The sequence below is a fragment of the Oryza brachyantha genome, chromosome 1, assembly GCF_000231095.2.
Source record: "Oryza brachyantha chromosome 1, ObraRS2, whole genome shotgun sequence".
NCBI lineage: Eukaryota > Viridiplantae > Streptophyta > Magnoliopsida > Poales > Poaceae > Oryza > Oryza brachyantha.
Genome location: NC_023163.2, coordinates 16,067,512 through 16,092,483, shown reverse-complemented (window position 1 = coordinate 16,092,483; position 24,972 = coordinate 16,067,512). Strand labels below are relative to the sequence as shown.

Here is a 24,972-nt window from a genome sequence, read left to right as displayed (position 1 = left end):
CCACGTGGCTTAATCACACAAACACGTAGATCAGTTCTATTGTGTCTTGTGCCTTACACGTGCCTTCCCGCATTACTCGTCCGTGGTAGTTATTGGCCAGCTGTAAAGCAATTCTATGCCGTTGTCAAAAAAATTCTAGGACGAACAAGGTTCGTCATAGAATAAGAGGTTCTATGACGAAAGACACTATTTTGTCATAAGGAAACTTCTGTGACGCAACTTCTATGGCGAAACGAATTTCGTCATAAAATCGTCACAGAAGTTTATTAATGACGAATTTTGTATCTTCTATGACGATAAAGAAATGTTATGGATATTACATTCTTCACTAGTGCACCCCCAAACGTAGTCGCTTCCATCCATGGTGTGTGTGTGTGGTGGGGGCGGGGGGTGTATGGCGAATGGCTAGTTGGTGGGATACTCTGAGAAGTTTGGTGCACCTCATCATCTCCGTTGCTCATGCCCTAATCTATCTCCAAAGACCTTGATGACAAATGCTTCAACAACCTCACCACTAACCATGTTCGGGCGGATTGCACAATGCCTCCCACATGTTTTAGATGTGGCGCATCGGTTGGAGAGTTGCCCCTGGCATATTGGCTGATATAGCAGGACCGGGTCACAATGGTCGTCTCCAATGCTCAACTCGTTGGCCAACACCCCAGAGAGGCTAACGGTGCTTAGCCTCGCTCTACGAGCAGGATGTTCATACCCATGCAGGAGTTAGTCATTGGCAAGAACAACCCAAACAACACCAATGCTTGCCACCCAGGCAACCACATCATGTTTGGGTTGTTGTCAACCAACGATTGATGGCGCCAAAGTCTGACTCAACCTAGCACACCACTTCCCTTGGAAACCATGCCATCAATCCTGCAGGCATTCACCATCAAGAAGCTCCTCACCACCGATCCAATTCTCCCTCCCTATCAAAATTGATCCATCTGGCAACCTCCAAGGGCCTTCCACCTGGTGACCCATCTCATAGGGTTCGCACGGAGTTGTGCATCGTCCCTTATTATGAGGATGACCCCAAGGCCTACCAGCCTAAAAGTGTAGGTTCACTACTTGACACTATCTATATGGACTAGTGCAACACAGAGACTCCCAGGTCTTCATGTGTATTCAGCACACTAGATTGGATAGATTTGGCATCAACACGTGCCTATGAAGAGGAGCTCATCCAGGCAGAATTGCCATGCCCAATCACAAGCATTCCATGCAAATATCTGGGGCTTCCTCTTTCTAGCAACAAACCAATGAATGCGGATCTGCAACCTCTTGTCGACAAAGTAGCAAGAAGGCTCTCAGGTAGGAAAGCAGAGCAATTAGCCTCAGTTGGTCGCATTATGACGGTTAAATCAGTTCTAAGCTCAACCCCCCTCTACCTCCTCATTGCTATTGATCCCCGGCATAGTTAAATGAAGATATAGACATGATGCAAAGAAATCTCCTCTAGAAAGGAAGAAAAGTGGGCGAGAGGAGGGCACTGCGGCCGAGCGTGGTTGCCTGTCTGTGCACCATTGGAATACGGGAGCCTAGGCATGCACAACTTGTATTTGATGGGAATTGCACATCACGCACCATGGTTGTGGTGTAGTAGAACTGCACCGAATCAACCATGGTGAGGGCTCCAGATTTCGGTGTATTCCTGAAATTTATTTTGTACTCATAGAAGTATCAACAAAAATTACAAGACGTAGAAGCTAATGACAAGGAAACAAATGTTTCCAACTGGAATGGTAATTGAAGCGCATTGCCCTTGCTAGTGGTAAAATTCTCTAGGGTGCAAAACAAGACCTGATGTAGGCACCATGCTCTTCCTGTTGGTGACAGAGTTCTGGTTCTCGCTTTTTGTCGTACCTCTATTTGTGTCAACAAAACTAGTTGCTCTTGTAGGTACATTGGCGCCTGGTCTTGAAATAGGAGGGACATAAATCATGCCTCCATAGTATTTGTGTCCCTGTTTTAGCCTCATGCTACAAGTACACCCCCCTGTGCAACCAATTTGATCAGGGGCGGTACCAGGCGTGGGGCAGGGCTAGAGCCCCACGCCTGGCCAAAAAGTTCATTGAAAAATTACTATTTTTTAGTTAAAATTTAATCAAAAGATTATATTTCATTTTTGAGCCCTAGTAGTAAATTTCTCGAAACGGCTATTCCAGGCGATAAGGATAATATCTAGGCTGCGTTCGGCCACCCCCTCTAGTTAACTTATCTCCATCGTTTTCCGCGCGCACGCTTCCCAAACTGCTAAACGGTATACTTTTTGCAAATTTTGTATAAGAAAGTTGTTTTAAAAAATCATATTAATCTATTTTATATTTTTTTTAATAATTACTAATTTATTACTACGTTTTCCGCACGGGGATAAGTTAACTTACAGCCCCCAACAGACGTGGCTCTAGTCAGTTATGTAAATAAAAACGTGGAATCTCCTCTAGGACAGCAGAGTGTTTGAATGATCGAAAAACCATTCGAACAAACTGGATCAACGATTCAACCCAAGATTATTGTACTACTAGTATTATGGTGAGTTCAAAACCTGTCCATTAACAAATATTAAGTCAATCCAATTGAGCTGACCAATTGGCCTGACGTGGATTTAGGCTTGACGATAGCTGAGTACTTCTTACCAAATTATTCTCGGCGTTTTTCTCGGTTTTTGCATATACGTTTTCTGAACCACTAGGCAATGTCTTTTTGCATATATATATATATGTATGTATGTATGTATGTATGTAGGACAACACTAATGTACACACCCCTTAGGATAACCTATTTTGTGCACCCCTTTTTCTAACCACCACCTCCACCTTCCCTCCCTTCCTCCTCATCCAAACGACAGGAAATCTCCCCCCTTCCCTCCCCGTCCTCCTTCTCCCCCCTCCAAGACGGCAGAACCCCCTCCCAGTCATCCTCCTCCTCCCCTTCATGGCAGCAGCACCCCTCCATCCCCCCCTCCCCCCCGTCCTCCTCCGGTAGCAACCTCCCCCGTCCTCCTCCTTCCCTTCACGGCGGCAGCAACACCCACCCCCAACCCCCTGTCCTCCTCCTCCCCTCCGAGGTAGCGCCAGCAATCAGCCCCCATCCCCGGTCTCCTCCTCCTCTCGAAGGCGGCGCCAGCAACCACCCCCCCGGCCCTCCCCATCCTCCTCCCCTCCAAGGCGGCGGCAGCAACACCACCCTGTCCTCCTCCTCCCCTTCTTCTGTCCTCCTTCCCTCCATGGCTACTCCTCCTTTTGCCTAGACTTCAAGCAGTTTAGCTTTAACCGTGTTAATGGTCTCATATTACTGGTCTATAGAGAATCAAAGTTGATTTACCAATAGGTCGCGAAATGCTATGGTTCTTCCATATGATTTCTGAATTTATTCAGAAGTAATTCGTCGAGATCGTACACCCTTTTCTTTTTTATCCCAAAAATACTCAAAAATATTCAAAAGTGCAGCTGGATAGATCCAATTTTGGCAGAGTTCCTCCTACGGATACAAGGATGTATGATAAAAAATCACAATGTTACCACTGTTACTGTAGATATATACATGTGTTGCTGCAAACATATACATATGTTACTGCATATTATGGAAGCAATTGATGTCTGTTATTGCATATATACACGTGTGTTACTGCAGAAGTATACATATGCTACTGTGTACTATGGAAAATTTTGGCAGAGTTCCTCCTGCAGATATGGACATCCAAGACATACAATTAGTGGAAAAATGTACAAGAATGAATGATAAAAAAATCATAATGTTACCACTGTTACTGCAGATATACATATGTGTTGCTGCAAACATATACGTATGTTATTGTATATTATGGAATCAATTGATGTCTATTACTGCATATATATACGTGTGTTACTGTAAAAATATACATATGTTACTGTGTACTATGGAAAATTTTGGCAGAGTTCCACCTGCAGATATAGACATCCAGAATGGGCAATTAGTGGAAAAATGTACAAGAATGAATGGTAAACAAATCACAATGTTACCGTTGTTACTGCACATATACACGTGTTGATGCAAACATATACGTATGTTACTGCATATTATGGAAGCAATTGATGTCTGTTACTGCATATATACACGTTTGTTACTGCAGAAATGTACACATGTTACTATGTACTATGAAAATTTTTGGCAAAGTTCCTCCTGCAGATTTGGAAATCCACGACAGGCAATTAGTGGAAAAATATATAATAATGAATGATAAAAAAATCACAATGTTACCACTGTTACTGCAGATATACACATGTGTTGCTGCAAACATACACGTATGTTACTGCATATTATGGAAAATTTTAACAAAATACCTCTTGAACATATGAGCATCCACGATAGATAATTAGCAAACACAGACACATATATACTAGAAAAGTGCTCGTGCGTTGCAATGGGAGAAATCTAAACTTAATTCATAATTTCAACATCAATTTAAAGAATAATAAAAGTGATCATCACCAAGCGGAGAATTCCACACCCTTCTTCAGCGACAAAAAGGGTGGCTCCGTCAACTAAGACAGATGGGCTAGATAGGTTGGATCGATCGAAATTAACCTCATCGGATGGGCTAAGTTCCCTTTAATAGATTATCTTTTTATTATCCATGTATCGATGTGTATTATACCCTAGATATGTTGAGACGCTTCTTTAAAAAATTGTAACATTCTTTTAGCATTTTTCCAAAATAGTTTGAACATATTGGCTATAGTATTGTACTGTGAAACTTAAAAACTATATTATGTTACTGTACAATTTAAAATAAACCAAAGAAAATAATTTATGAATAAAAATATTTATATATGTGTTCTTAGTGATCTAGAAAACAAGGCTAGAAAATAAACTATAATAAAACTCAAAATCAACTCAAAATGTAAGGTTGAAGATTTGAATTTTCGCTTATAAACATATGCAAAAACCAAAAAAATGAGGGTGAAAAACTATAGTTTGATTCTGTAGAAAACAGCGTGAAAAATTATCCCTAAAAACCAGTATGAAAAGCTATAGCATGGTTAAAAAAAAGCATGAAAAACCACAGTACTTTTTTAAAAAAAGAAATAAAATATGTGCTCGGCGAGGATCGAACCTGCGTGAGGTTACCCGAGCAAGAAAGCGGCAATGTCTTAAGTCTCCCCGTGTCGGTCTTTTATTACTATTGTACGCTGGACGAGCGCAAGCCGCGCCCGGGGGGGACACAAAAGTTATTCTATGGAGTGCCCATATTAGTTTTCCTATATCTATGTATATATATAAGTATATATATATAAGTTCGTCATCTAGATTTTCATCTTTACAGTAGTTAATTTCATCGTTTATACTATAAAAATTAAATAATTTTTCAACTTTCATCTCAAAAAAGAACACTGCCACAGAGCTCGGCCCAGGCCATGATCTGTTTCTGGCTCTGCCCTGAAGGCCCAAACCCAAGCTGATTCTAAGACAAACATTATTAATCGGAAGGTAGTTATTTATCAGTTGATGCGGAAAATGTATTCCAGAATCGCACACAACTCACCCTGGAATGCACCCGATCAAGATGACAAGACAGAAATAAACACATAAAAGTTTTTTGCGCTGCAATAAACTTCCGCTGCTTTTCTGGTTGTCTTGCCCTTCCTCTTATTGAAACAGAAAATAAAGCATGGCCATGGTGCGTGCGCCACGATCCGTTGCAGCGTGTGCCATCCCATACGCTAGATCGTGCCGCGCGCGAGACTCGTTCTACAACAAGGCAGGCGTGGACAAGGCACGCCGTGAGCCCAGTGACGCGCCTAGCTGCTATGCAGCCCGACCCAAATGACAAGACTGGACGATGAACAGGGGTAAAAAGGAAAAACAGACCTAAGACTGAAAGAACAAATAAACAAAGCAGCAAGATTAACCAACAGATTACAGCTCAGAATGTCGTCCAGATCCAGTGATGCCACAGATGCACAACGATCACGGATGATTATTTCAGTTTGCAGGCCATGACTGGAAACGTTCGAAGAGGAAACCTGTCTCCGTCCTGACTGTCCCAGAGCCTTGAGGAGTGTTGCTGTTTGCAGTTGTCGTCTGTGTAGCAAAAACAGTAGTAGGGGTTGATGTAGCTTGCCCTTCGTGTGCCTCGTCTGCTCCTTCTACCACGTGAGGAACGAAGAGAACGTGTCCTGGATATGTTGGTCTTTCATCCTGTACTACAGTTGTGGAGAATCCCGACTGGACAGGACGCTGAATAGATCATCCAGTAAATAGTTAATTATCTACCAGGAAGGTCCTATTTTTTGTTATTACGCACCGTTGATAAATACTCTATCTCAGAATAAAGAAACCAAGTGCTAAATTTGGCATTTCCTAATACTACATATCGGGACAGAGGTTCTATCGAGATTTGTACTAATAGCAAATGCCAATTCAGTACTTGGTTTTCTATTTTAAGACAGAAGAAGACTAGCAAGGTCCTATTATTTGTTATTAGACACTGTTGATAAATACTCTCTATCTTAAATTAAAGAAGCCAAGTACTAAATTTGACATTTTCTAATACTACAAATCTAGATCGAGGTTATCTCCAGATTCGTAGTACTAGCAAATATTAAATTCAGTACTAGGTTTTTATCAAATTCAGTACTAGGTTTTTTCTATTTTAAGACAGATGGAGTATAAAATATGTATTTATTTATTTTTATAACTTTGACAGTTAGACTAACTTACATAATGAAAACATGGTACCGTTAGTTAATGTATTTGAAAGGAGATGGATTTTTCATCCCTCAGTTATTCATCCACTCATTTTGTGTATCTTCTAAATAATTTATTAAAAAGTTTGAAAAAAAATGATAGGTTGGATTAATGTGACATACATCATTCCACAACAAACAAGTTTAAACTAAAACTAATATGTGCATAGTCACAGTTAATTAAATTTGTTATTTTTACTACAACTGGTTAAATTGAATTTTGCATGTTTTTGAAGTGATATATCTTATATTAATGCTAAATTTTAATGATTATTTAATAACCTGTAAAGTAGATATACATCTGATAAAGCGCAAAATCTATCGGGCGCGCGCTGCGTTGCGTTACAGCGAGACCACGTCTGGAGCCGTCCATCGCCCGCGCGCCGCTGGATCGCCGATACGTGGCACTCAACTCCCAAAATCATGCAAAAAGAAAATACGTGGGGGACCGTACAGTCCGAATTCACCGACCTTATGTTTCTATACTATTTTTTTCTTCTTTTGGAAATTTCTCTTAAACTACCCATCCAATTTACGATCTGATTATACCATTGTGTTCGTAACAATTAAATCTTTATAACAAGATCTTACATAATTATATTTTTATAAAAAAATATAAATTACTTTTATAATATACTACCTAAATTACTTTTAGATTTTATTAAGTTACATCTCCATAATATTAAAGTTATATCACCTTTGAAGTTATCCCCACAATATTAAAGTTACATCAAAATTACACTAAAGTTATATCCATAATATTAATGTTTCGTCCTCGTAATATTGAGGTTATATCTCAACAACATAAAAAAATTACATCACCATGACACTGAAGTGACATCCGGACAACACTAAAAAGTTAAATCCAAATAATATTAAAGTTATATCCCAAAGCATTAAAGTTACATCCGACTTCGTAAACGTAATATCTATTGAGTGGCATTGGGAGTGGTGGTGACAGCGACAACCAGAAGCTATTCGGTGCTTATGCACTATTTTAATCAATATATCATAGTTATCCCACAACGGATTTACTTCTAAATACAAGTTACTTTTTTTAAGTTGCTTCTATAATATATATAAATTACTTTTATATTATATTAATTTTACTTTTATGTGTTTAAAATGTAATTTAGTGAAATCTAAAAGTAACTTAGATATATTATAAAAGTAATTTGTAATTTTTCATCAAAATATAGTCATGTGAGATCTTGTTATAAAGATTTAATTGTTACGTACAAAACAGTGTAATCGGACCGTCAATCGGATGAGTAATTTAAAGAGAAAATTGTATTTGACCACAACAGTGCACATGTTGAGGGGAAGTGCGCAGGGCCAACTGTTATTTTTGGCAAGGACGTTTGTGTCGCTGGTGAAGACTAGCTAGCTGCCACGTCTCTGGAGCAAGTGCAATAGTGCAATAGTATAGCCAACTACTCATCTCTAATTTATCTATAGCTAATTTAATAGTCAACTTTTACAATAGTTGCCTATAAAACATTAATATATGATCTCACATGTCATACACATATTTTGTCTTAGAGCCTATATGTAGCTGGCTACAAATTAGTAGCTCACATATCTTCTCCCCCCTCTTATCTTTTTAAAATATGTTTATAGCTAACTTATAGCTTACTATTGTGCCACCTCTTAGCCATGTCCCCGATAAAAATACTTTCCCTATTTCAAAGTACTTTCATAAATATTACAGTCATTGATAATGCACAGTGACAGAATCAAATGCTCAATATGGATTTTATGGTTCTTGCTCATGCTTTTCATGCTATAATTTGTTACCAATTTGTATCTTAAGTATTAGAAAGTACCAAAATTTACGATAAAAATTTTGATACCTCGCTACCTCAGGAGCATCATAAAATTTCTAACGGCTAAAGTTAAAAACCATGTCTCTAAATTCTAATACAAATTATATTTCTTAATAGAGGGAGCAACAAATAGATTGGCAAAAATGATTTCACTATATTTGTGGGGGTACATTTTTTTCCTTATTCGCATTGAATTTTTAAGCAATTCAATTACCTTGGGAGGAGCTCTGGCCGTCGTCGTGCCTTTATCCGAGCCATCTATGATTAGTCCTGCACATTTGCATCACAATGAAGAACGTGGCTGACATCCGTCTAAGTATGTTTTCACTTGAAAGCATAGTAAAAAACATTTGGACCGGAGGTTGATCTGCTTCATTGGTCTAGGTCATTGATCGAACCGTTGATTTTTTATTTATTAATATTTTACTTTATTTATATTACTTTTGGTATATAACCACACAAATTAGTAGAAATATGTATAAATAAACCAATCAATATATATATATATATATATATATATATATATTATATGGCTACAACATAAAAATAATTATAGTATGATGACCTAATAAATTCATAATACCATAGGGCAAATTAAAAACCCGATCTAATTCAAAAACCGGTCGGTTCAATGAAAAATCAGCAGTTCACCGGTTTTTCTCTGGGTTGATTGCGGGGTTGGTCTTTGAACGGAACAGAGTCAAGAGTCAATGAGGTTCCGGTTCAACCGCCGATCCGATCCAGCTTTGTATAGTATGCTCTCCAAATTTAAGTTATTGACAGAATGACAGTGTTGACCGAGTTATACAAAAGTAGGTTCATTTTGGATTATTGGCCACAAAACATTTGCGATTATTCCTCACACACTTACAAAAGCATGGTTTCTGTTGAAACTTGTTAGATCAGTATTATTTAGAGCACTAATTTTAATATATTTTTTAGATTTATAGTATATACTATTTAATTTATTCATGTAAATAAATCCACCACTCATTAATCCAAAAGGAACTGGGCCGTCGATACGCCATGCATGTGAAAAAGAAATTATTCTAACGCTAACTTTGAAAAAGAAAACATTTTCTTATTCCCAAAATAAATTTTTATACTGTTTAAATCAGCAGGTTAAACCGTTTATTGGAAGTGTATTATAGCCCATTTTGATAGTTAATGTGTGCAAAAATATCTTACGTCTCCATGACCAAAAATATAATCTGGTAGATTATCTAAAGACGTTGGGAAAATTACTATGGTGCCTCTCGTTAAGAATATTAAATAATGGAGGGTAGTTAGAGGTACGGTAACTTAAAATAAGAAGTGGGGTGGTTGGTGGAAGAAAAAACACAATAATTGTGAAATTAGTGCTTAATGAAAATATTCTCCATATACCGCTATTTATTTACCTGTTTGGTGGTGGATACATAACTATCTTGGCATATTTGAGACAAATTAGTACTCCCTCCGAATGAAAATGTCTGACGTTATGTCAAATAAAAAAGTTAGGAAGGAGTACTTAAGTAAAATAACCTCCGTGTCCTTATTTATTTACCCTTCTGGTGATGGAAATATGTTCTAACATTACTCCGAAACATATGCAATAATTGTGAATGTCCCGATTTGCTCTGTTTCTTTTCTTCCAAGTCTCAAAGTAGTCATTAATTTTAGAACAAATTGTTTAACCGATATAATAATTTATTTTGGGAATAAGAAAATGTTTTTAGGATAAATTATGATATCTATGTGTAGCTATGTATATTAAGGGTATAGGAAGGAATTTATAGTTAAAGGTGCTTTATTTGTGGACTCGGGCAATAATTAACAGGCACAAAATAGATTTCACTCATTATGACAAGCTGAGAACGTTCTAAAGCATGTGCAGTACGGCGGGCATAATCTAGGAATTTTTTACAGCCTGCATGAAACATGCTGCGGTCCTGGCTGGCTTGTTCGGTTTATATCTATTCTTTAACCAAACCAAATAATTGGCAATACTAAAAAACTTATCATCTATTTTGTTTGGAACCCCCCAACATTTGGCATTACCAAATTATTTGGCGCTCCTTAGATTATACAATTTCAATCCTAGCAATCTAGCCAAAAAAAAGGGTAATAATATAAATCTGAACTTCGCTAAAATTTTAATATGATCAAATATTGACATTCCAAAAATATTGACTGGCCAGCGTTCCTTTTTCCTGCCGCTAAGACCCAGCAATGTTCGCCATTGTTTAGTTCGTATCTCTAACACAGCTGTGAGCATAAGAGCGGCCGGGGTACCCACATTAGAGCAGACATGTATCTGTTTAAGGTCATGCCTATCGTAAACTTCTTCAAGAGTATGGAGACATACAACATCAACATCTTCAAGGTGTCGAAGCAAGAAAACACCGATCTCAGCTACCGGGGCTTGGGAAGGGGCGCTAGATGGTTAATGTCAGTTGCATCTCGGTCGACTACCTCGGAGATAGGGCACCGAAGGCTTTCTATTCCGAGCTCACAACGCCGATTTGGTTGATCTAGGCTAGCCACGAGATCGGGGTCAGGAAGGCTAAGTGGACCAACTCCCAAACTTAGTAGATTTTTTTCCTTTTGAAAATCAAATGCTACTGTCTCTATTTCATAATGTAAGATGTTTGACTTTTTTGGTTACAACGTTTGATTCTTTGTTTTATTCAAAAATTTAGTACAAATATAAAAAATAACAAGTCGTGATTAAATTTCTTTTGATAATAAAGTCACAAGCAAATTAAATGATATTTCCATAATTTTTTAAATAAGATAAATGGTCAAACATTGTAAGCAAAAAAATCAAATATCTTACATTATAAAATGGAGGAAGTAATATTTATTGGAGAATGTAAGAAGTATATCCTTTTGAGTTCCTCAACTATGGCAAAGATTTGATTTATGCCATCCAACGATAAAACCAGGTATTTCCCACCCCCAAGTTTTAAAACCAGTGCAACACAAGGACATGGGCAATTTTGACGGCCGTTTTTTATGACGTGGCATATTAATCGTGGTCAAACCACTGAGTTAGCATGTGGGGCAATACCTCCCCTGCATTCAGGGCCCAACGGTGAATCCCGATGAGGTCACTATGGTTTGGAGAGAGACCACTGTTGTGGCCAGGAGGAGAAGCTAGAACCCCTTTCCGTATCTGATCTTGATGCCACTATCCCTCTGTCCCGGTCCAAATGGTGAATACATGCAACAGAAGGCACCGAGCAAGAAGTCAAGAATGGCGGCGCCACCTTGACAACCTCGGACACCGCCGCCACCACGGAGGCATCCCCTGCCCTGTCCTACTTCACTGGCATCCTCCACCGCCACCCCCCTCCCAGATTAGAGCAGCTCCCCACTGTGTCCATCACCTAGCTCCATCCCATAGCCACCGCTCGTACTATTGTCGATGTCACTCCTACGATCAGGGAGGGAACGACTTAGTCAGGTGTGTCGTGAAAAACGAAATACGGTGTCGGACGGAGAGGGCGTTGTCAGATGATTAATCAGAAATATACGAAAATTTAACATTTATATTAATATATGTATACATCAGTATTACTATTTGTTTTGGAGACATTTAAATGTCTAAAATCATATAAAATAGATGTATTTATACCATTATTAATTTGAGCAACCATGAAAATAATCATGACGTATGAAGGGTACAATTTCACACCGAATAGTAATATGTTTAGTTTATTTTTTATTATAAACCATAATAAAATATAAAATGGTAGTAAACATATGCACATATATAAGTATAATTAGTTACCAATGATACAAATGCCAAACATAGCAAAATAAAATATATTATTATGACAGATTATGCGTGTGATTAAATAGAAAATCAGACGATTAATCGCTAAATCGGACGATTAACGTTCATAAACGCAAAATAATGACTGTATCATCGATATATGACGGTTTTACTACCGTCACCGGTTAAACGGCCGAGTCGGTCGTTTTCCACAACACTGAGGTGACAAGCCAAAACCTCCTCGGAGCGGATGGCCACCAATGAGAGATAGGCAACTCTAGGGAAGACAGGACTACCATCGGTTATTGCTAGGGAGGAAAAAAACAAAGCGAGAGGGATGATGAGGAGAGGTTGATATGTAGATCCTATATGCTGACTTGGCCAATTTGACTAGGTCAATATGCCACGTCGGCAGAAACATCTGTCAAACCTGTCCCAAGTGCTTGCTTTGCACTGGTTTGAATACTTGGGAGGACATGGAATACCCAGTTTTATGGTTGAAGGCATGAATCAAATTATTGAAGGGACTCAATGTATAATTTTTCCGTAGAGAAAAGTCAACATCTGGGTTATTCAATATGGACTTAATTTGGTTTTGGTCACTCAATTATGAAGGTGTTCACTTTGGTCCCTCAACTCTTAAAGCCATCCATGTTTGATACCTCACCCTTGAAACCATCCAAGTTTGATGATCCCTTAGTTAAACTACATGGGCTAACAGTGAAGAGATTAAGAAATTATGAATAAAAACAAGGATATGGTCTTCAGTAATATACTTTGATTGCTGATTAATTTTGTAATATGTTATCGACAACTATAAAATTTATGCCATAAGACAATATGTTTAAATACTAATATAGTTATACCAGATATGTCTAAAAATATAGAAAATAAATATTCCTAGTTATGAATCCTGACTTTATGGAGAAAAACTTTATATGGATGGGAGCGATCCCTTTCCTTCTCTCGTTTTGGAAAAGATTAAGGTACAAACTTTAAAACTTTGAGTATTTATTATTTTTAAAATATTTTAGTTTGAAGACTCTAGAAGACCATGTATAAATGTGTCTTAAAAATACTTTTATACAATAAAACTTTATATATTTTTATATATTATAATAGAATATCATAGTCAAAGCTTGGTTTTAGAGACCATATATTCAAAATTGACATTTATCAAACTAGAGGGAGTAGTAGATATACCTTTTCCCTCCAAATTTTCTTTATCTGTCCTCCGTTCAGCTAACTGGACGTAGACATAAAGAGTTGCATTAGGGGGAACAGCAGCTTGGTCTCCTATAGGATCCCTGCCTCGAGCACCGAAAGCATCTATAGAATGGAAGCAAATGTAAGTCACAGAGCAATAAATACATGATTAATAATGAAATAATGTGTTTGCTAAGTTCTGCCGCAACCATTCTAGTCTTCTAGATGAGCATCACCAACCGTTCCCTCAAGTTATTTCATTCCCAAAAACTCTTTTTAGAAATCACTTCTCACGTTTTAGAAACTCTTTTTAAAAATTTGACTCCCTAAGGACATGTTCGGAACACAAGAATTTTATAAAATTTTTTAGAAGAAACAGCTAAATTCCTCTGATTTTCCTTTCAAAATTGCTTCAAAACGAAGACGTTATGAACTAAAAAAAAAAGTGGGCCACCATCCAAACTACCAACAGATATCTGCCTCTCTATCCCACCGCGCGCGCACTCTTTCCTGTGCTGCGCGAACGGAACGATTGGGGCAACGTCCCTTCCCGACATGTAATGAGCGACTTTTTCACCTAAATGAGTTTTCAAATTTTGAGTAGATGTATAGGATTACTATTGGAGCCATTTTTTCCATTAAATTTTTCAACATTTTTTGGCCAGGAACTGTTGGTAACGCTCTCAGGAACAATTAGTAGACTCCACCTATCTCTTGCTATCTACTGTCTCCGTCCTAAAATAAGATTATTTTTCAGTTTTTTGATACAATATTTTGACTCTTCGTCTTATTTGAATTTTTTTTGTAATTAATATTTTTATTTTTACTAGATGGTAAAACACAAATAGTACTTTATGCGTGACTAATTTTTTTAAGTTTTTGTACAATTTTTTTAAATAAGACGAACGGTCAAAGATTGGGTACGGAAAAATGAAAAAGGAGCTATTAGAGGAGACGGAGGTAAGATGCAATATTATGCAATCAAGCATATTATGGAATCAAATAAAGATATATACTTCAATATCCATAGCTTACATCTTGGGTTTACAATTAATATCGCTTCCTCTCTTTCCCTCATAGTATGCACAGCATGTCGCAATGCTGGACAAAAGAAGCCTGCAGGATTCATTTATTTTGTCAGATCAGAATCTCGAAATTCATTCTCGATGTTGACGTCTGTGTGAAAGACATACCCGTACGACTAGCAAGCTTCAATTCAAGACCTTCAGATTTGGAAACTGAAGTTCCGTCCTCTAGGCATGCGTTGTAATTCACTATGTATATATATATATATGAGGGGAAGAATAACTAAGTGAGAACATCAACTCCAGTGCAAGGTTGACGGTAATAAGCCTACACTTATAGCAGCAAATTTATGGAGAAAATGAGATGCTAAATATATCAGGCAGTTTTATGAACCAACTACCAAGGTTAATAAAGTCAAATTAATAGAAGACAAACTTTATATATACTCGCTCCATACAACAATATAAACTTTATATATATATTCGATTTATAATGTAAGACTTCCTAACTTTGTTTAGATTTATACGAATGCTAATAATTATAGATATATATAAAAATTACATACATTCATTAATTTATGAATTTAGGTAAGTCTTATGAAATGCAGATAGTAATAAATAACGTTAGATAGGTGGAGAACTTACCAATTATAGTGTCTGCCTGGGTAGAGTGAGATTTGTCCGATAATGGCCGCTTAATGATCTTTTTCAGTATGCTTCCATTCTCGAGGATATCAGTTATAGGAAACAGCGCAATGAGTTCAATCTCAAACCGTAGTGTTTGGTTGGGTGGTACGTTTGACGGAATACTCGCAGGGGTGCCAGCCTTGGTCAAGGCTAACTTTGGAGGGATGTTGAATATAGCTTTCTCTCCTGGTCGCATTGCGCTGGCCACCACGGTTAAGCCAAGCATCACATTCTCTGCCCCAATAAGGATAATAGAGTAAATTTCGTAAAATTGAGCATTATTTATTTAGGCCTATCGTAAAACTGTACATTTAATACGTTATCTTAAAACTACACGTTTAGCGTCAAGTTTATCATGAAAATACATGTCTGTTACGAAGTACCACAAAATTATAGATTTAATAACAATATAATCACAAAATTATAAGCTTAATGTTAATTTCATCACAAAACTACAAGATTTTCCAACATAATGGTAGTGATAGGGATTTAAACTATAAAGTCTTTAGTTTTGTCACAATTCCAATACTAAATCTGCATGTAGTTTTATGATAAATCTATAGTTTTATAGTTTCAGTATAATGGCAGTGATATGGTCATAGATAAGTAGTTTTATGATAAATTTAGTCCTTTATCTGTAGGTTTATATATGACTCAACACCTTAAATATGTTGTTAATTAATTTGTGATGCACCACCTTAAATTTAATCTATAGTTTCGATATACTTTTGTCAAACTATTTATGGTTTTGTGAGATTTACTAGAGAATATTAGCTCAATTTAGTTTCATATAGGAAGTTGGAAGGACTATTTACACTAATGAGAGTTTTATTTATCCTGGTCCATTTTGGGAAGTATTTAAGAGGATGGAATTCTAGCCATGAGTTAATTATTTATAGTGTTGGCCAGGAGCTATAGGTATATACCTCTCATTGGAAGTATTATATCCTACTAGTTATATGCTCGTGCTTTGCAATAGAACTATATTTGATAAGGAAACAGTTAACTCAAAGCACAAATTGTATTTCTAGTACACTAACAATAAATAAGCTTTATAAATAGTAAGTAAAACACGTAACAAAGAATAATAACATATAAAATATTTCACATCCATACTTATTGATATTTAATAATAAGCTTAGCATTGATGAAATATTACTTTGTTAGTCACAAAATTCTTAATTCGTTTAATTGTTTGCGTTATTGTTGGTTCTCATTTCTTTCGTGTCATTGTTATTATTTCCTTTGGGAGTCGTAGGACTATTGCAACTAATAAGCTTGGAACTTTCAGATATGGAAGTCGGCAGCAATGGACTTTGTTATCTCTTTAGTTTGTTTTATCTTATATGCGCAATGCCATAATGGTGCCTAACCTGATCCTATCGTTCTTAATCTCCATGTAAAAAATATTAGTTCAAACTCATGAAAAAAACTCTAAATTCATGTTATTCTAAATACAATACTTAATTTAGTCAACGAAAAAGTCCTGAATTAATCTAGTTGGAAAGCCACTCCTTACTCTTATATAGGCTGCATAAATCAAAATTTTAATGACAAATTTCATCTGGATTGTCATCCTACAAACCTGCATTAACTTTGATCTAGCCCGCGCACCAACGATTGCAGTATGGTTAACAATTACAAACATGAATTTGCCTACTAACTACCAGGAAAAAAATTCCTAAAATAGCAACATTAAGCATCGATGTGCGTGGTAGAAGTAGTTACCACTTTATGGGATGGCTGAAACATGCTTAAGTCGGCATTAGCAAATTAACTCGATAATTATATGCAAGCAAGAACAGAGAAAGCAACAGTAGTAAGAGATGGTTGCACCGTCGTCGTCTCCGCCACGAACAGCGCCGGCCTCGCCAACATCGTCGTGCCCGTCCCTACCGTCCCCAGCAGCACAAGCAGCGTCACGGCCGCGGGTGCCGCCTCAACGTCGTTGTCGTCTCCGCCGCAAACAGCGCCGCTCTAGCCACCGTCCTTGTGCTCGCCAGCAGGCAACAATCCAGCAGCACCATCAACAGTGCCGCAGCCACTGTTGCCGCCGCACCGTCGTCGTCTCCGCCACAAACAGCGCCGCCCTCGCCACCATTGTCGTGCCCGTCCCTCGTAGCCCCGAGAGCACCAACAGAACCGCAGCCGCTATCACAGTCGCACCGTCGCGTCGCCCTTGCCACCGTCATCGTGCTCGTCTCCGACGGTCCCACCAACACCAGCAACGCCGTGGCCACTGTCGTTGCCGCATCGTCATCGTCATCTTTGCCACGAATATCGCCATCCTTGACACCGTCGTCGCACGCGCGTGCCTGTCCTCGGCAGCACCAGCAGCGCTGCGGCCACTGCCGCCGCCACACCGTCGTCGTCGTCTCTGCCGCGAGTCTGATCTCGATCCCCTTCCCTTGCCAGCCGCCGCCCTGTCCTCCTCTCGGAGGACGCTTGTTAACGCCAGAATTTGTATAATTGCCGTTGAAAATTGAACTATGGTTAAAAACCGAATCAAACAGGAAATAGGACAATCGGGCAGAGGTTAATTGGAGTATAACTCGGATTCAGCCGATAGATTGTAGATCGGACAAGAGTAGAGATCGATTGGGCCTAGAGTGTTATATATAGATTCGAGAATAATCAGAGTCCGTGTAATTTAATTTTATCTGTTAATTAGAGTTAGTTTAGATTTTTCCTTTATCTTTAAGAGAGTTAGAGTCCGATCGGGACTTGTGTGTTAGAGATAAAATCCACATAAGAGTTTGTTATTTCTTTTTATCTATTAGAAATTGTATGTCGTGTCCAACACGACCTAGCATCCACCCGAGGGTATAAATATGTATGCCCAGGGTTATTAAATCATCTGCTTCAATAAGATCAAATACACAACTTTGGCGCATCACCAAACTTCTCGACTTGCTTGGTTTTTCGGCGCGAGGTTTGTAAGCTTCACAATGTAAGTTCAAGTTAGTCAAACCCGTCGATCACCTAGAATAGTACTGTTTCGTTAAGTCTGATCCCCTGTCTGGTTGATCAACGGTTTGAGTTCTATTGCTACTTTAATCTACTTGTAGTTTGAATTAGTAGTAGTTCTCAATCGGGTTCTCGCGAGTTCCCTTGATTCAATCTGTTAGCGTGAATTTATTCAACTCGATTCTGTCTCGGTTTGGTCCGATCAATCTAGTTGGCTAGGTTTATGTTGTCAGATTGGATCGAGTACTCGTGAGGGCTTATTGCTGGAGTTCTAGTCAGCATTATCCCGAGTAATCTGTTGGTTTATTCATTAAGTTCACCGATCTTCGTATTCCTATGAATCATATCGTGCTAGATCGCATACTGTCTTGGTTAGGTCCGATCTATGCATGTTTAGTTCGATCTGCTTATAGGAATCCGTCCGATCGTCTGAGATTAATGAATAAGTTGATAGATTATGCTAGTTTGATATCCTGTTATTCGTATATTGCAATACTCGATCGACTTCATGCATGATTACACTAAGATCTGTACTGTCTTGGTTGAGTCCGATCTTCTAGGTCTAGCGTGAATATGAAAGCAGTTAATTATTATTGTTTATTCTAGTAATTGGTATAGCATTTCAGTTTATATCAAATTCTCATCGGCTCATTGGCGTAATAACTATCTAGATCTGTTTAGTATTTAGCCTGACATTGCTAGAAGTAATCTTGAACTGTCTTGGTTAAGTCCGATCTTCTATGGTTATTCTTAATAATCTAGGTCAGATATTTTATAGATCTTGATTGTTTGCCAATCGTTCATAGCCGATGATATTTACCCATCTACAGGCTTATCATATTTACATAAATAAAGTAGCCGGTGTTCTTACTACACTATTTTTATACCAATCGGCTAGATTTATTTAGATCGGCAGTTATTTATGTTGCATCGGCTTATGAGATTTACATGTTAATTGATTTTGGCCGATCGTAACATATGATTCATTGTCCATTTAATTATCCAAGTATATTTGTATCAGATTCTCAACCGATCCAAGCTTTCAACAGCCGATCGATCAGTTTGTTGGCTAAATGCTGCCACATCAACGTCCGATCGGCTGGATTCTCAGTTACCTATCGACTCGATAGCCGATCGACTTGTTTATCATGTCAGTTACAGGATTAAACTGACTGGCACGTCCGCACGTCTTCTGAGAATTTAGATCCTGCACTGGCGCTATGTAAGAAGTGACTCACAAACCTTCATATGTGACACATCGGATCACATTTTGATGTCAACAACTCTACATGCCTTTCACCGCCCCCTCCTCCTCCCCCTTCCCCTCCCTTCCGGCAGACAGCGGCGGCGATGTAGAGGCAGCGGCGGAGGCGATGGAGAAGCGGTGCCGGCAGACGATGGCGGCTGGGGTTGCTCGTGCGTGGGGACGTGGGGTGGTTGGGCGGTGGGTGCGTTGCGTGGGTGCTTTTTATTTTTTTTTTCATTTTCTTTTTTCTCTCTGTGCCAGAGTGCGTGATTGTTTTTTTTTGTTTTTCTGGTGCGACGGACGTAGGCGATGACGTACGAAACTCCGCTTTCAAAGCAGTAAAGATATGTAACATTATGATATACATTTATGTCTCAATAATTTCTAATAAATGACAATATAAGCGGCATTCCTCAAGGGACACAACATATTCAATCGAATATAATCACCAAGCAAAAATATGGTACTATCTCACATACCGAGAGCCTGAACCTAGGTAGCCTTGTCTCTACATCTAACCGTTGAGCTCTATGGCTTGTTAGCTACCATATGTATTATTGCTGATCCAAATCATCGATAGTTGGTGTGCTAGACAAAGCTACTTTGAGGTTTTCGATATCTTTGAAACGTGTGGTCGTGCCACATGTGGGCCGTTCCAAAACCTTGTGCCGCGGGCTAAACCATCTAGCCTCGGGTCTTTTGGCCAACTATAGTAGGGACATAGCTATATTAGAGGTGGGATTACCACCAACCCAATTTAAAAATTATTTAGTTGTATTTTATTTATTTTCACCATATGCGTATTATCTTAGTCTAAATTCAAACAACCATTGTAAGTCTAAACCCGATTCAAATGAATAAAAATCAAGCTTGTAACACCTCCCTCTATTTTTTCTAACTCCACGCTGGCGGCACGCTGTCATGAAGATTGCTCACCGCAGTCTTCCTTCATCAGGGAATAGGGGATGGTTCAACTCTTCCATCCTGCTCTGATTGGGATACAGAAAGGAAGGGGAAGGCGGCCAAATAAATAAGGATTAAGGAGATATCACTGACACATGGGTCCAATAAATTTTATTTATTTCTTTTGCTAACTAGCTGGACTATCACTGCCTTGCACGTATGGTCAAAACTGCATTGGATTGACTTAGGCCGCGTTCGCCCCTTAGTCTAATTAATTTATACCTTCTCGTTTTTCGCGCGCACGCTTTTCGAATATTTTTTGAAAAAATTTTCTATAGAAAATTTATTTTAAAAAATCATATTAATATATTTTATATTTTTTAATAATTAATAATTAATTAATCATGTACTAATCTATTACCACGTTTTCCGTGCCAGGGCATAAGTTAACTAATCTCTATCTACCGAACGCAGCCTTAGTATTAATACTCCAGTTTTTCAAAGTTTAGAGTGAAAAAATGTGTGGGTTTGAAGTAGGGCTGTCAAAAAAGCTCGAAGCTCGAGAACTACTCGAGCTCGGCTCGAGCTCTTAACGAGCCGAGCCCGAGCCTGATCAGAAACTCGTGAGCTTTCTTGAGCCGAGCTCGAGCTTCTCACAAGCTTAGGTATACATGTTATTTTTATTTGATAAAATAGTAGATTAATAATAAATTATTATATATTTAAATGATAAATTAATTTGTTTTAGTATTATATATTAATTTTAAATCTTATTTATAATTTATTTAATATAATTGACTTAAAATTTTTATTTTTATTTATAAATATCATAAAAATATATATATCATATAGTTAAACCGAGCTCGAGCTGAGCTCATGAGCCTTACCGAGCTCGAGCCGAGCCTGTCTAAGAGCTCGAAGAGTTGCTAGGCTCGATTCGAGCTCGGCTCGAGCCTATGTCGAGCTCGGGCCTGGACAGGCCAGCTCGGTTCGTTGACAGCCCTAGTTTGAAGTCCAGTATGGAGTTTAGGTGTTAATTCGTGTTGGAATAAATGGGCTAGGCCTGAATTATTCTAAATTTTATTGGCTCAATTTTAATGTTATTAAATTTAATGTGTATGAATCTCCACATAAACCGAGTGCTGTAAAAGAGTACACGGCTGGTTTAGTGGATGGAGTATCACATATAGAAGTTGAGAAGAGATAGCCCAGTACGACCATTCTCGGGGCCTTTCCCAATGGGGCCAGGGCTAGGGCCAGAGTCGAGGGGTGTGAATGTGGACAAATGTGAGAACGTGAGGAAGACTGGCTGAGTGGTCCCGAATGGACGGGAGGCCATCTTGAATGGTATCAAACCACTTGGAAGCCACCCCTGATGATTTGGTAGGGATAATTAATGGGCACACAAATCACGCATGACTTAATTTAATTAGTTCAGCCAGTCACTATAATAATTATGGTTAGAGGATTAATGGATGATTAATTCAGAGTTAATGGCTGATTAATACCTTGCTGAAATTACTCTGTCTCTAATATATATATACACATGAGAACTTTTGGAAAAGATCGATGCTTGAGTAGCTATTGCATTCTCGATCTCGTTCACTAGGGCGCACACATGTTTGAGAAGAGCAGGCCTTCGAAACTCCATCTGTTTGTGTACTGCTCAGATTGACGGGTTATCAAGTTTTTCAGGAGCATCTTGACATGACTGCTTGGCGATCTCGGCGACGGAGCTGTGGCACTCGGCGGCGATCCCTACTCTAGCGCTAGCTATGACCCTGGTGGCTGCAACATGTCCACTGACGGCAATCTTGGTGCGCGCAGCTCGATGACGACGACGACAACAACGACAATAAAAATGGAACCAATGGCAATGGAGGACGTGCCATTAACAACAATACCTCTTCAAGCTAAAGAACGGATTCATTCTTAGGGTATAAACATTTGTTTTCTTATGTGCTAAATATGTTTATATTAGATACTCTTACCGTATTAGTATATTCATGTTTAGCATCTTATTTCTAGATTAAAATATGCCAATCAATGACCATATTTCAAACAATTCGGACTTCACCATTTGGGGTGGGGGGGGGGTAATTCGAGATTGTGAATTTGGTTTATAGTTTTACCTTGTCCCAATAGAAACCTGAGTGGGACGCCGTTTTCTCGGGTTGAAACAATTTGGGTACCATCAACAAGTTCTCCAATGAAGTGAACTGCAGGAACAAAGTATTACTTTACTATCCTGGAAACTTTGAAATAAGTGGTGAATAAAATGCAAGATATAAGGACACAGGTTTTTGTTTTTTACATAAGAATGATTCTAATATCTATGGTTTGCTAATAACTTTGAAATAAGGTTTTTGTTACTAGTAAGAAGGCAATGAAATATGGGCTGCGAGCTCCAACGCTTCCATGAATAACAAGATAGAAACATAATTCGTGCATGGACAGTCGATTGAGCATGTGTGCTAACTATACGAGTATATGATATTATTGCTAGCATCGTTGCATCAACCATTTTATTACCTCAAAAACATTTACCGCTTAGTACATGATTTAATCAAACTTCTAAAATTTTGATTATCTATAATTTGTTAAATGATTAGTCTAAATACAAGACAAATGATATACATAGGGATGATTTTTTTAGCTTTTTTAGGGAAAAGCCAAAAGCATATTAAATGTAAATAAAATATAATTTATGAATAAAATTTTATATACCCGTTCTTAGCGATCCAAAAGTCAAAGATGAAAAAAAACTATCATGAAAAATCCCAAAATTCATTCTAAATTTAAGATTGAAAAATTCAAATTTTAACTTATAAGCATAAGCAGAAGCAAAATTGTGAGGCAAATGATTCTCTTCTGAAGTAGTATTGTAATATCATAAACTTATTATATTTTCCAAATTTACTTTAACACAAACTGGTTATGAAAATTTTGAAAGTTTAATTGGATCTTATACTAAACAGTAAGTATTTTTGACAGATACCTTGGGCCTCGATGCAGTATAGACCATCAACATGGTCGGGTTCTGGGCGCTCGGAGTCTCGGGGCCGGGAAATGTATGCCAAACGTTCACGTGCAGTTATGCCGCATGGAAATAATAAGTTCATGGCGGTTAAGCCGCTTGTAGGCTTTCGGACGGTCCACTTATTAAACCCAGAGTACTCATCGTCGTCCGTGTCAGGTGGTAAAAATCTAAACAAGTTATCTCCCAACAACACAAAGAATGGCGTGCTGTCAGGCTTGCCCAGATCAAGGGGGATCGGCATGCCTGCTGAGGCTAGGCAGCTACTTGCGTTTCTCCTTGAGTTGCTGCGGAGAGAAGGGTGACATTGATACAGGCAACAATCGGTTAATGGCATAGGCGGGGCAAGGCAAAGCAAAGCAAAGTTAACTAGTACCTGTCGGCCGTGCCGCCCTGCACTCTGCTAAAGTCGGCGACTGATCGAGCTAAGCTTCTAGAGCACCGGTTGGGCAGCCATTCGCGCCTCAGCGTTTATATCAAGCGTCTTTCCTGGCGATTGAAATCTTGCTTCACATAATTAATGCTCCAATTGCAAGACTATGTCTCGATGGCGACACCACGGCGTTCCAGTAACAAGCACCTTCAACCATTTTTCTTTTAGGTAAAAGACCAAAGTATCGTCTAAGGTTTTTTTTATGGTCCCTAAAAAATAGCTCAAAGTTTAGCGTAAAATTTTGATGCTTTCTGTTTCTGTTTATGTTTATAGTAATTCAAAATTGATTGTGATGTTTTTTTCATCGTAAATTTTTTAGACTTGTCTGTTAGAACAGTAAGAAAATACATGCAAAAGTTCTATTCATAAATTATTTCTTATTTATAAATATGTTTTTTTTTCTTCCAAATAAGCCAAACGATCATCCCATCCATTTTACCTTTTGATTTTAGTATTGGACATTTTATATACATCTCAACTAATCAAACTGGATGAATTACTCTTGTGTAAATAAAGAAGCTAGGGTCTTTGTCCTGCATAGCGTGTTTTGGTCCTCGGTTTGGCCGAATGGTAGTCCAGTCTAGCGAGCTTAAGAAAAATATCTGTATAATCTTCCATATGTCACTATTTATTTTCATCACCTGCACACTTTTTTCCGGCAAATCGACAAACTCCCAAGCTAATATATTATCTCAACAATTAATAATTTAACTATTATTTAATTTCTTGCTTATTTTTTCTTTTCAATCAATCAGTCACATTCACCCCTCACCTCAACCTTAGTCTTCAAAGAAAAAAAATCGGTTATCCATATATCTTTGGACTAAGGTAGTACATGCTAATTATAAACCTATGCATACCAGGAGTAGTGCATCCTCTATGTTATAAGTAGATATTCCTCCCCTAAAATACGCAAGATAGTATCCAACCCACTTAAATGTTATCTTATGAGGTGAGTTTTTATGATTTTCAAAGTATTATTTTTTTACGTGTTAGCCCACGTCTCAATTGCATGCAACAGGTTGAACGGTTGATTTTGTTTGTTTTTTTCTAACTACGGATCTTTTCGACGCTCCTCCTTTCAACCTGGTTGAAGTCTTCACGTCCTTCCAATGGAAACCACGTGATTCATCCCATTTTTTCATACATCCCAA

The 24,972-nt window shown here is 38.2% G+C and overlaps 1 protein-coding gene across 1 annotated transcript; it reads right to left on the bottom strand.

Moving 5' to 3' along the window:
* Positions 1–5,458: 5,458 nt before the first annotated feature.
* Positions 5,459–23,841, bottom strand: LOC102702049 (peptidyl-prolyl cis-trans isomerase FKBP65-like). Its single transcript, XM_015843338.2, has 9 exons — positions 23,762–23,841; positions 23,347–23,672; positions 22,481–22,567; positions 15,191–15,466; positions 14,714–14,794; positions 14,556–14,636; positions 13,518–13,643; positions 8,769–8,824; positions 5,459–6,219 (listed from the first exon to the last, which is right to left on the bottom strand). Exons 2-9 carry the CDS (start codon positions 23,627–23,629, stop codon positions 5,965–5,967), a joined length of 1,245 nt encoding a protein of 414 aa, XP_015698824.1. The 5' UTR covers positions 23,630–23,672; positions 23,762–23,841; the 3' UTR covers positions 5,459–5,964.
* Between the last annotated feature and the right edge of the window lie 1,131 nt (positions 23,842–24,972).